Source organism: Mesoplodon bidens (genome assembly GCF_964165515.1).
Source record: "Mesoplodon bidens genome assembly, chromosome: 16".
NCBI lineage: Eukaryota > Metazoa > Chordata > Mammalia > Artiodactyla > Ziphiidae > Mesoplodon > Mesoplodon bidens.
In genome coordinates this window covers 69,188,662-69,202,917 of record NC_138173.1, presented here as the reverse complement: position 1 = coordinate 69,202,917, position 14,256 = coordinate 69,188,662, and the positions used below count along the sequence as shown (strand labels likewise).

Sequence of the window (14,256 nt, the reverse complement as noted above, 5' to 3'; positions counted from 1 at the left end):
CCTTGTGGATTCTGTTGATCTGCTGAAGCTTGGAATCCACCTACCAATTACCAGGTCAGCTTCCACCAAGTCAAACTCCACCCGCCACCCCTTCACCATGTATTCACTTACTTTGGATTCACACTGTGCTGCTATTTCTTCAAAAGGTGCTTTCTGGAATTTCTCTATCACTAGACGCCTCTTTTCCTTTTCCTGTTCTTCCATTCCATTGGTATCTATATAAATGTTTAAAAAGACCCATTAAAAGGAATACAAAATTTCACAGAACCTTTCCAATGACCATAAGAGCAAATGATCTATAAATAAAAAATAAGGGTAATTTATAGGACTACTTGTATAGGGAAAAAAGCAAAAGGTGTGACATCCTTGAAGTGTCTTAGTTAAGGCTAGAAAGCCCACATATAAAAAAATTAAAAAACTACACAGCACAAAACCCTTTTTCATAAGACTACCTTTGTCTCTCTTACCAAATAAAAGCAGAAGCATGACAACTTCCTACAAGTTAAACAACTTCAAGGCCCCTCCTGAAGGATGATTCTTTTATTAATAATCATGCCCTTGCACATATGAGGTACTAAATTAAAAGTCTGCTAAACTTGATAGTGAACGGCGTGATTGAAATATAGATAGGGTCATGTGGAACCGTATTGTTCTAGCCTTTTCCATTTATCTTCCCCAATTTGAAAAGGGATTTTTTTAAAATCTTAAGATGACGTGTGGTCTGGCCAGAGTTTGTGAGATAATAAAATAATAAATGCCTGTCATTTTGATACATATAATAACTATGTCTATTTGCTTAAGAATCTGAAAAGAAGGATAATTAATGGCTTATTTATTGATGGTCTACAGTAACAACTCAGTAACTCTTCAGCGTTTTTTTTCCTGGTCAAGAATTTCATAAGATGAAACACAATCTGTTCAAGGTTCTTCAAAAACAAAGCTTCTCTTCAGGTAGACAAACTGTAACAATTAGCTAGTTTTAAAAAATGGATATAGCAGGTACAAACGAAATAGGTTTCTTTTCCCCCCTCTGAAATTGTGGCAGGTTAACAAAGTTGTAGAATTTATGTACTTTTTCTGAATGACTATAATACAGAATTATGATCACATCTCTCGTGTTCACTAGATCAGGGTCACAAGCTCAAATGTGCCAGAGGCTAGGCAGGAAACATAAATGTTTTAAAAGCAGTAAGAAAAACAGGACTTGGGCAAGCTGAGCATACATCCCTGGTCTTTATTCAAATCCAATTTCTGAAAATAATACTTCCACCTAAATTTGGCCTGCAGGCAGCAAGTTTCTTTTCATGCATTATTAGTCCAGTAGTTCTCAAACTTTTTGTTTTAAGACTCCTTTATACTCTGAAAAATTATTAGGAAAGCCAAATTGCTTTCTTTATGTATTACATCATTCGATATTTTCCATATTACAATATAAAAATGAGACTTTAAAAATATTCATTAAATGCATTAAAGAAATGAAACCACTATGTTAACGAAAATAATTGTTTCATGAAAAAATAACGATATTTTCTAAAATGAAAAGATTTAGTGAAGAGAATGGCACTGTTTTCTATTTTTGAAAATCTCTTTAATGTCTGACTTAATAGAAGCAGTTGGATTCTACCTGCAGATGCATTCAACCCACTGCAATATGTTATTTTGGTTGAAGTATATAAAGAAAAACTAAACTCACACAGGTATGGACTGGGAAAGAGTAATTCAATAAATAGCCTTTTCACAGAATTGTAGCTATTTCTTCTTGGACACTACAACAAAACATGATAAACGGTAGTTTCTTAAAAGTTAGTTGCAATATGGAATTTGAAACCTTATTAATGAACTTTTTGTAACTGGTTATAGTAACATCTATTGGTCTGTTCTACAGTTTTAATAGAGCTTTACTCAGGTATGGTTGTGTAACATCACGCAAGGTCATTTGGAATACTGCTCCACTGATTTATGTGGACCCTCTAAATGTAGACATATTTCACTGTAAAATACTCTTTAAAATCACATTTGTTAGTTATTATCACTGATCTCATTAGAAAAGTCTTTAAATAAATAAATATTGGGGAACTGTCAAACTTGCACTGGCAGACATAACCTTCAAAATTCTAATTTTGTTAAAAAGTGCTAATTTTATCACTGGGAGCAAATACTGTCAGGGTAGTTTTTTTCTCTTGAAGTAACAGCTTCCCTTCAAATACCACAGGTTTTCTTTTCTTTTTTTTTTTAAAGTAAAAGCGATGTTCCTTAAAAAAATCAACTAGTTCTGCTTGCAAATAAAAGCAATCAAAGAAGTGCTTTATACGTGCTTCCCGAAGGCATGTATTCACGGGATGAGATTAATAAAATTAATCATTTATACTGATTCTTCAAAGGCATTCTTAAGAGAAATCTTGCCTTTTAAAAATAACTGGGGTGGGCTTCCCTGGTGGCGCAGTGGTTGAGAGTCCGCTGATGCAGGGGACACGGGTTCGTGCCCCGGTCTGGGAAGATCCCACATGCCGCAGAGCGGCTGGGCCCGTGAGCCATGGCCGCTGAGCCTGCGCGTCCAGAGCCTGTGCTCTGCAACGGGAGAGGCCGCAACAGTGAGAGGCTTGCGTACCACAAAATAAATAAATAAATAAATAAAATAACTGGGGATGTGTGGTGCTGAAGAATTCAATGACCACTAGTACAGTTTGATGCCACTGCCTTCATTCATATTAATCCATGCAGTAAAAAGGCAAATAATGTCTTCGTATTGTGCTGAATATACTTTTTGACTTGAAGGATCCCTTGGAAGAGTCTTCCCCAAAGCTCCAGGGGTCCAAAGACATACTTTGAGAACCACTGCCAGACTGTAAGTTCCTCAACATGTCTTATTAATTTTTAAATGTCTCACAGTATCTTGTACATAATGGGTGTTCAAAAACTGCTTACTAAATTCAATTAATTTTGGCAAATTTGATATTACAATAAGAAAAAAAAATCCTCTAATGGATTAAGCTGAAAAAGGTCAGATTTTATTTCATGTATGATGGGTACTAGAGCGCTTCACTTCCCTTGTTAATGATTTTCTTATTCTAATATTTCTTAAAAATTGAGAGCCAATTTCCACCCTCTATTGCTTTACCAATTAGAAATGAATTGAGATCGAGGCATCATGAGCCTAGGAGGAATTTATATTAATACTTAATTGAAGGAATCATTTAAAAAATTTTTAAAAGAGGCAAATTATATAAGGTAAAGTTTATTTCCATAAAGGCTACAGGAGAAAAAAAAATCAGAGTACTATTTTATGCAAAGATAAGTGAAAAGATGACAGAGTCAGTCAGACCTGGGTATGGAATTTGTCTCCAGTATTTACTAGCTATGTGATCTCAGGAGAGTTGCTAATTTCTCTGCCTCAGTGTTCTCACTGATAAAATAGCAAGGATTAATGTGACTCCATTGTGCCCGCTGACAATTTCAGCCAGCTCCTTTCTCTTACCCCATGAGAAACACGCTTCTAATTACACTGCTATATGCCTACTAAAAATCATTCTATGTAATTCTCTCAGAATTATTCACCTGCCCATCTCCTATAAAAGGAAATACATTCACTATTTCTCATAAATTCACTCAGCCTCAATGTTGGCCACCAAATAAGGGCAGCATTCAAATACATGGTGATATGCTTTCATAATCCTAGAAAAGTCAGTCTATAGAGAGGAAAATAATTATCTATGACAAGACAGGACAATTACAAAAGTCTAAAGAACATAAGCTAATAAATTGATTATATATTTATATAGAAATCGACAGTATATACACTTGCCATGCTGCCTCTGTTAATTCTGGCATTTAAACAAGTACTAAGATACAGATAAGCTAGAAAATACTAGGAGAGTTAACAAGCAAAATCTCACCAATTGCTTTCTTTAACGCCTCAAAGGTGATTTCTTCAGTGTTACTAACCTAGAGAAAAGTGATTTTAAGTAAAATAAAGAGTTAAGAACGGTCAATATAAATGATACCTTCACCTAGTTACAAGTCATCTAAGAACCTTGACAAATATTTTCTCTTCTTTGTGTTGGCTGGATTTGTGATCACACTCAACAGTATCAAATAATCTCCATGTTTTCATTGGTTTTAACAATGGCCTACCACAGTGGTTCCCCAAAGAAGTCTACAGATTGATGTAAGGCTGGCAGAATTAGCAACCTTTAAGGCAACCCAACCAATATTCAAGGCAGAGATTATATATAAATGTAGCTTCAGCTATGTAATAAATGAAAACTAAGTATTCTATACCTTTTATAATTTTGGTACCACATACAGGTTAAAAATCAAAAATGAAATAATCTAAAACTTTAAATGCAAAAATTTTAAAGCAAAAAATTATTACTTTGGGAAGTGTTCAATGAGTACAGTTAACCAACATTTAAAAATAATTATATTCTGGATCTTTTAAGGTCAACCACCAAGTCTTATTCTCCAGAAACTCCCTTTAACTTGAAGTTTTCAAATCTCGCTTGCTTTGAGACATGTAAAAGGTGTGAAATCAAGTGCTTACATAAAAAATCAGTAATACTTTTTGTGGCACCAGCACATTTTCAGAAGGAATAATATATCCAGTTACTATAGTATCTCTGAATAAAAGTTAAGAAATGATATGTGAGTACTTGCCTTGGACTCTGGTCATCCCTAATTTTAGCTCATGAGCTTCTTTTTGCTAAGTCTAAGGCAGCAAGACTAGTGAAAACAAAAGACTTCATGCTTTGCACCTTAGCTCTCTGTACAAAGGATTTAGCTGGAAATCAAAGCAGCAAGAGTTCCACTACCTCAGTTTTTCTACTGAGGCTCATATTTCTAGTTGAAGTCAGATTAAACTTGGGAATTTTCAGTTGCTTTGTTCTAGATATTTGGAGCAGATATATAAGATTAGGCTCTGGCTGGTCAATTATTTGTACCTAGAAGCAATCTAGTACTTCAAAGTTGTTCTTACAACTGGTTAAGAGCTTAGACTTTTGAGAAACAACTATAGTATAGGAGAAAGAACATAGGAGAAGCTAGAAGGCCAGAATTCTTATTACGTAGAATTTTTACTTATTAACTGTTCAATCCTGGATAAGTGAAAAGCTAGAGTACTGTATCTAGTAACTCTTCTCTGTTTGTTGTTTTCCTTAATTTGGATAATGATGATGCATTCGCCCAGCATCAAACAATCATGCCTATGGTGCTTTATTCTATTAGTCAAGCTGATCACTTAATTTCTGGAGGCAGAGACACTGCTGAAATAAATAAATGTTTTAGCCATTTATCTTCTTGAATACCTGAATTTAATTTAGGTATCTTTAATACATATATAGTGCAATTTTTAGGAGAAGTTCACTAAGTGATTCATGGTGGGCTAAAATTTGAATTGCAAATGTTAGAACTCACATACCTCAGAAATGGACCAGGTATTTTAATAGACCATAGTAATAAGCTGAGTTATATCTAGGGAAAACAAAAGTTTTCCTATGATCTCCATCTAAACAACATTACAAGCTCTAAAAGCAGGTATCAAATACATCTGAGGACTAAGTGGGATTATGTATATACAATTTCAAGTAATTTTGATGAAATTATGAGCAATTTTTCAAATGAGCAATTTTTTAATTTGATTCATTGTTAGCAAATATACTTATTATTAGTCTGATATTTTCTTACACCATTAACTGGTGAATACCTAACTGATGACACTTTCTCCTGTCAACATAATGAAATTAGTTAGTTTTAGCCTAGAAGGTACTGTTATTCTGTCTTCTGGTGTTTCAACGACCATACCTAATACACAAAATCAGATACCATAATGGTAAATGAGTTTGAAACTCCAATGTGCTCAAGTAAATCTTATATACTAAACTGTACTTAACTTTTCAAATACTCAGGGTGAGGCACATTTGACTTAGGATTTATAGTTATAGCAAAGATAAAACAAAAGGATCTTTAATAAGTTAACAAATGTATTAATGAACTTTTCATGTAAAATTCATGCTCAAGAATCTTCCTCCTATATTGTCTTCATGCAAATGTTTCTTCAGTTCATTTTATCAAAATAGACTGATTCTTTGCAACCTTTTAAAGTGCTATATGTGTATTTTTAAAAGAAATAAAAATGGTTAACAAAAGGCAAATGGAAAAATACCAGTCAATAAAATAGACTGCACTCTTGACAAGTATAAACTAAGGCTTTGGATGAATTTCTTTCCTCAAAAGGTAACAGCAGCAAATTCATAATCACTGAAAGATATAGCTAGCAAGATATCCTTCTTGCTAGTAGGGAGTGTAAAAATTAAAATGGCTTTGAAGAGGTGAAATTTAGGGAAGATGATTTTTCCTGAGTCTTAAACTGGTAAGAAACTCTAAACCAACCTTAAAGCCCCAAGTTCCAAAATGAACACTAACTGCCTATTCCAACTACTCTGATGCTCTGAAGATAATTCCTTGATAAAACTGATTAATTTTACATAACAGGGAGTTAAAAGCATGAAAGATATAAATTAATTGGCTGTACCCTGGCCACCAAATAGTTTTAGTTCCTGAAGACAAATTAACTGACAGGGATTGGAAGCAGGAGGGAGAAAGGAGGCTGAGAAAGCATGAATTCAGACAACTTCCTTCCTCTTTTCTTACATGGATATTCTTTTAGTTATTTACATTGTACCAATGAGAAATAATGAAATACCTAGGAAGGCAAACAATGGATAAACCACAAGGAGGAAGCTGACTTGACATGCTGGCACACTGGCATTTTTACTTGACTATCAAAAAATTCTCTGCTGATTTGTGTGGATAAGTGCTAGAGAATACTGGCTGCTTTTTCTTCCTGTAACTCAGTTGGGTACACTCTTGTGCTCTATTGAAACAGGAGGAGAACATTAAATCTGTGATGTTTCAAATAACTCCTTAAAGAGTACACAGGTCACTGATACAGCTTAACCTATGTTAAATTCATTATATTTACTATCCAAAAAGATAAAAAAATTTCTCTCATAGGTGAAATTTTGTAACTTTCTAAAAGTAGTGAGCATTTGGCTTCACATGAGAGTGTATAATTCCATTTATTCTCACAACTTATGTTTCATAAATCTTTAAAAATAAATAGGAGTGGAGGGCCTGCTGATTTAATAACAGGCCTTGTGTAGCATTTCTTATTAAAAAAACGTACTTAGTTCTATCTTATGGTTCCTTTTACTACAATGTGAAATCTAGTGATATCATAACACACAATATTAAGTTTATGTATCTTTATAGGTATATGAAATGAGTTCAGTAAAATAAATTATAAATAAGTTCAAGGCTAAATCAGATTAACTTCTACTAACAATTTTATTGATTTAGGGATAAATCAGAGTTGTATTTGATCCTGTTTAAAAGTGTGGGGGGGGCAAAACCTTCTTTTAAATTGCTGTCTATCTCAAGACAGTACTTCATCATAAACTTTCAGCAACTTACCATATCATCCGAAGGAATGCTGTTGGGTAAGATATCCACCTGAATGGATACGGTGTCCACAATACTTTTCCTTCTAGAAAGTCGATCTTCATCTAAAATTTAAAAAAATTTCCCCCATTATTTGCTAGTTAGAATGATATGTCATTTATAAACTCCACCTATTTCAGATTTTAAACTTTCAGGAAATTAAGGCAGTTTGCCTTTTTTGCTCTTACTAAATATATAAAACAGTGTGCTCTCAGACTTTTATATTTCATGAAGCAGATTAAAAAAATAATATTGATGGGTGAACTCAGTTTAATACAGCTGACCCTTGAACAACATGGAGGTTAGAGGTGCTGACACCTGCACAGTCAAAAATCAGCACAGCATTTTACAGTTAGCCCTCCACATCTCCAGTTCCACACCCAGTTCAAATTTCCCAATTCTCTATTAACCAATTCTATTCGACATGTTCTAAACCCAACTTTAACATCTCTAATAAACCTCCTTTATCTCCACAATGCCATATTTATTTTTCAAGAGTGCCATCATTCAAAAATCTTTATCTTTTCTTACCTAGATCTGAGGATAACTTACTAACTGGTCTAATACAATACTCCCTCCTATACTACCAGTAGAGTTGTTCTAAAGTAAATCTTTTTCACACGAAACTATAATTTTAAAACAAATCCAGGGATTCCCCTGGTGGCGCAGTGGTTGAGAATCCGCCTGCCAATGCAGGGGACACGGGGTCGAGCCCTGGTCCGGGAAGATCCCACATGCTGAGGAGCAACTAAGCCCGGGCGCCACAACTACTGAGCCTGCGCTCTAGAGCCCGCGAGCCACAACCACTGAAGCCGCATACCTAGAGCCTGTGCTCTGCAACTGCAATGAGAAGCCCGCGCACCACAACGAAGAACAGCCCCTGCTCGACATAACTGAAGAAAGCCCGCGTACAGCAATGAAGACCCAGTGCAGCCAAAAATAAATAAATAAATACATTTATTTATTTTTGAAAAAAACAAAAAACCCCCAAATCCAGCCCACTGACTAATGCTGAGCTTCGCGAGTTTTTTCACATCAAAGCACATATATATAATTATAATACACGCAAGGCATATGGAGATAAAAGGAAGAGGCTGCTCGCACTGCAAGCTGACTACCCCAGGCCCAACCCAGCTACCTGAAGAACTAAGGAGATAAATATCCAGACGCACCTGTAAAGCTCCCAATAACAACTGGGAAGCTCGGGTCTATAAGCTTAGTCGAACAGCACAGTCAGTCACTTCATAATCTGGCAACACTCCATCTTCCTCATCTCACTTTGTATATACAGTTGACTCCTGGACAACATGGGGTCTTGGGGGCACTGACCCCTGCACAGTCAAAAATCTGCATTATAACTTTAGTCAGCCCTCCATATCCATAGTTCTGCATTCACAGATTCAACCAACTGAAGATCATACAGTACTGCAGAATGTACTTACTGAAAGTTATCTGTGTGTAAGTGGACCCGTGCAGTTCAAACCCGTGTTGTTCAAGGATCAACTGTACTGTGATTTTATCCTTCTGAAGGGGTGAATAATGAACTAAAAGGAGGCCAACATAAAGAAACCAGCTTCTTTCTACTGACCACTCCTTTACTCCAAGGTAGCCTTCCATGGCAGTAACTAATGCTGTTAATCAAATACGGCAATTTACTCTCTTTCTGGGACACAGTAGGATTCCAATTCCTGGCCTCTTTGTGGTTAGGAGGGACTGTGTAACTAGTTCTGGCCAGTAGAGTATGAGTAACATTTCAGATCGCGGCTATCCCGTCAGCTTGGATTCCAGAATACGGATGACATGAAGTTATGCACAGTTAGTTGGAGCGATGAACACATCTTCACTGGTTTAAACCACTAAGAACCTGTGACTGTTCTCACAGCACAACTTAGCCAGGGTTTCTTAGCCTTGGCACTAGTGGCATTTTGGCCCAGGTAATTCTTGCCAAGGGGACTGTCCTGTGCCTCACTGGATGTTTGGTAGCATCCCTGACCTCTACCCACCGGATGCCAGTAGGCCTGCCCCAGTGGTGATGACTAAAAATGTCTCTAGGGTTGACAAATGTTCCGTGGGATGGGCAAAATCACCCACAGTTGAGAACCACTGACCCTGTCTATCCTGACTGATAACCAGACCTTTCTAGAATTCTCCCTCTATGCCACCATGAGCTTCTTAAACACTAACCACAACACTCCTCCAAGCAAATCTACCCACTGCTTGATGAAGTAAAAAGGCATCTGGGTTCTCCAGTCAGATCTTGCCAACAGTAACTTCAGAGCTGCTCCCTTATTTATCTCGTGTTTAAGGCAAATGTGCCTATTCTCCAACCTCTGAGCAGGCTTTGGCACATCCGCCTTACACGCTTTTCTACAAACAGAAACTCCTGCTGGAAGCCCTTTATTACCTGCCCTTATGTCCTCCCCACTGTAAAGATTCTTATCTTTCAAGCCCTGGTTAAACATTACATCGCTTCCTTTAAATCTTAAATGTCACTCTAATTATTTTTACTTATCCCCCTTTCTTCTAGCTACAGAAATTTGCTTTCAGTTATGACTGATCTTTCCTTGTCACTCTTCAATCATCATCACCCTTTAGTCATCTAGTGGGCCTTGAAGTACAGACATATGAATTAATGTCTCATGTCCCCAAGTATACAAGAAATTCAGGGGCAGACTTTGTGTCTGCATCTAGCACACACGTTACTCAGGTTCTGCTGGGTGAAGGCTGGAGGAACACAGACCTATATCTGTGACAAGTTATTACCTATCGTTTTTCTACAGTTTTCAGGCTGGAAATATTATATCTCCTGCATAGGGCCATCACTGAGGTAGCCTAGATACTGAACTTTTTCTACTTTTTCTTCATGATCATATGCACTAATATAAATCACCAAAGCTAATGACCAAACATCAATGGAACTGCCACAAAATAGTATGTAGTCATCACGGCTGACTTGCTTTTTTACCCTCTAATCACGCCAACTTCCAATGTCTTACCAGAATTCAAAATGAGGAATAAATAATAGCCTGCTTCCCACCCACACAAGATTTTCTAGGTTAATATTCAAAGGCTGATGGGTTGCAGAGAAAAGTCAAATTGAAGCCTAAGATAAAAATAAAAAGGAAAGGAGAAGTACAGAGGCAGGAGAGGGATTACTGAGTGACAAAAATCAACAAGAACAGAAGGGAAGTATAATGAGCAGAGATTAGGGAAGAAAATGAAATTCAGTGGGAAACTCTAATACTATATTCTCAGAAAGTTCTTTCTTTTGACCTATAGAGCAACCTGCTTGTAGGTGACAGAAAAAGCCCAGATACAACTATCATCAGATATCTTGTACATCTACACAAAAGTAAGCTTTCCAAAATAGAGCTTACCAAAGATAACTCTCCTGTTTCCATGGGCCATCCACATCGGTTCCTGACCTGCCTTTCAAAGTCTGCTGAAATGCAGCATCACTGCAGCCTCTGTGGACTGCACTGTCCTGCCAGTTCGAGAACTATCCTGTTACCATCTCATTGTCTGATGCACGCACCCCCTCGGGAGGCCCTTGCTTCCCTTCCTGAAGTTGGTTTGGGGTAGCCCCAGACACTACTTTCTATGCCCTTTCATTTTCCTATCCCTTCTCCCTCTCCGCTTCTATAATCTGCCGTTCACAATGGTAATCACTGTTTCTTCTTTTTGTTTTTAATCAGAACCTGGGTTTTAGAAGTAACACTTAGAGAGAGCGAGGCCTAACATCCTTCAGTGATATTCTGCTGCCACCTGGTGTACCTGTGTGTAATGTATATAACTGCATTCAGATGGCTAAAGAATAGAGAAAACAGTCTGCATACAAGTATAACACAGAACTACATTAAATTACTCAATATGATTTTCTATGGCTATATAAAAAATAAGATGTAGGAACTTACTTAACCGTATATAATAAATCATAAATGTAATTAGGGCTACTATACCATTCGGATTCAATGAAAAAGCTAACTGGGGCAAAATGAAATTTCACAGATAATTTATCTACATGAAATTTAAAATGTCAGTTTAATGCTGATACTACTTACACAGATATACTTTTTTGGTCCTATAGAAAAACACAAAATTCCATCTAGAGCTAATGCATATTTATAAAATAAAAAGAACCTAAAAAACCATTGTCACCATGAATAAAAAGTCAGTGTAATATAAAAGACAATCTTTTATTTCTAAAACAAGCTTTAAAACAAAACCTCTACAAGGAGAGATGGGATATATACATGAAAATACTTTTATAAGCAGATATTTGTTGGAAAATAATGGAGGTTTTGATAAAGCAGATAAAGGCATCCATGTGTTATAAGTGCTTTTAATCAATAAAACAAATTAACAAAATTCAAAATGCCAACTGGAAGATTAAGACATTAAAAAATACTAATACCATTCTTATATTGATATGGCATCTTGTAGTTTTTGTAAGTACTTGCATGTATATATCCCATTTGAGCGAAATGGCTTCAGGGCTATGGTCCTCGCTTCACATGAGGATATGGGGTCACTGAGGGATTAAGGGGTTATGCCCAAGGCCACATAGCAAGGGTAGAACAAAGCCATTCTACTCTCTCTTCACTTCTTCACTTTGAGAAGTCATCTCTCCTGAAAGCTCTTGCAAAATTCCCTGTACTGCTAATTTCAAAATTCTCATCATAACCTCTAATCTCTCACACAAAACGCAGTCCTGACCCCTGCCGTACTTGGATGCTCCACTGTCCAAGACACTCAACAAAAGGCTGAACTCCAAAACTACTCCCCTTCCTTATTCATTTCTGTTAATAGAAAGTCCACCCTTCTATCACCCAAGATTCAAAACTACTTATAGACAGTTACATTTGAAATGTACATACTTCTTTCTTCACTTAAACCCAGTCACACCACCCGTCCCTCCTAAAACAAAAACAACAAAAAGCAAGCAAATGAAGCAGCAAACGAGCTCTGTCTGCTCTTCCTCCTGGTGCTGTATCAAGCACCCAAATGTCCGTGGTAGAGCCCTAGACAAAATCTTTGCCTTTCTCCCTGCACCCCCGTATCACTCAACTGCTTATAGATTCTCTCTTGCAGTGTTCTAGAGTCCACTCACTTTCCTGTACTCGCACTGGGACCTCCTCAGTACAGGTCACTGCCATCTCTCCTGGAGATTACTGAAGAGTATTCTAAATGGCTGTCCCGTCTTCAGTTTGCTAAACTACAACCAGAGTAACATTTCTAAATGCAACTCTTATCATGCCATCCCCTGTTTAAAATCATTTAATGACTCCCCACTGCTTTTAGGATAGTTCAAACTATTTAACCCGGTTTTACAATTCCCAACCCTACTCTTCCAATTCACTCCAAGCAGACTAACTTTATACTAATTCCTTGAAAAATCATGTTCTTGCCTACCTCCATCCCTCCACATATGCTATTATTTCTGCATGAAACACAGTTCACTTGCCTAACACCTGCTTCAGGCTCAGCAAAGGGACTTTTTCCTCTCGAAGACATCCATTTCACCAAACCTGGACCAAACACTCTCCTAGATGCTGCCTGAGGACCCCAAACCTCTCTGATCATAGCCTTTAAGGCATATTGCAACTGTCCTGTTAGACAAATTGTATAATGAATTAACTTCTTTCCTATGCATCTCGAATAAAACTGGTGAAGCGCCATCTTGGGAGAACTGAGAAAAACGTCACTCAAAATCATCTTCTGAGGGCTTCCCTGGTGGCACAGCGGTTTAGAGTCCACCTGCCGATGCAGGGGACATGGGTTCGTGCCCCGGTCTGGGAAGATCCCACATGTCGCGGAGCGGCTAGGCCCGTGAGCCATGGCCACTGAGCCTGCGCATCCGGAGCCTGTGCTCCGCAACAGGAGAGGCCACAACAGTGAGAGGCCCGCGTACCGCAAAAAAAAAAAAATCATCTTCTGTGTTTTGTGGTCCAGATGAGGAACACGTTAGGAATGACTGTAAGTTTTGTGAAAGCAGAAACCTCTATCTGTCTTGTTCATTTCTGCTTCTGTTTGCACAGCAGCTGGCACACTGTAAATACTCATTAAGTACTGTACCCCCTCATAGAGGAGCATTTAGCATACACCTAGACATACGCTATTAACTCAAATTCTAGGTTGATCTGAGATAAAAGGAAAATGCAAAACTCAGCTAACATTTATTGATCACTTACTATACGTCAGCCACCAACAGTTCAGTAAGCTGTAGGCAGACCATTCTTCTTTTTTTAGAACCAGTTACCATTATATTTCAGTCGTTTGTCTGTCTTCTCCACCAGATTTTAATCCTTGAGGATAGGGACTGAATCTTAACATCCCTCCACCCCCAAAAGTCAGAAAAGTGCTTGATATAGACTCTCAGTAAAGGTTTGTGGAATACATAAAAAAACAAACCTGGATCAATATGGATGACTGAACAATCTTTGAGCACACAGTTGGCAAAAATCAATTTATTAAGCACCTAACTGAACAGGCAAGGCAGTTAATTCTAGTGGTCTTACCTAACCAAATTATTTAATTTCAGTCTCACTATCCTCATTTGTAAACAAAGACAGTGCTACCTTCCTCACCAAGCTATGTTACAGATTAACTGAGAACATGAATACAAAGTGCTTATTACAGTGACTGGCATACAGTTAGTGCATAATAAATGGCAGCTACTATTTTGATGATGATGGGTGTATATGCATGATACATAACAAACTATTTTGTTTTTTTTCTTTTGATATATTGTTCTTAAATCCC

The 14,256-nt window shown here is 37.2% G+C and overlaps 1 protein-coding gene across 4 annotated transcripts in view; it reads right to left on the bottom strand.

Annotated features, from left to right (window-relative positions):
• Positions 1 to 14,256, bottom strand: part of EFR3A (EFR3 homolog A) — a 90,858-nt gene that overhangs the window by 7,467 nt on the left and 69,135 nt on the right. For all 4 annotated transcript variants that reach the window (XM_081258690.1, XM_081258693.1, XM_081258691.1 and 1 more), the window contains 3 exons: positions 7,468 to 7,559; positions 3,894 to 3,942; positions 112 to 215 (listed from right to left, as the gene is read on the bottom strand). In XM_081258690.1, coding sequence (XP_081114816.1) covers positions 112 to 215; positions 3,894 to 3,942; positions 7,468 to 7,559 — 245 coding nt within the window. The remainder of the gene's footprint in view (positions 1 to 111; positions 216 to 3,893; positions 3,943 to 7,467; positions 7,560 to 14,256) is intronic.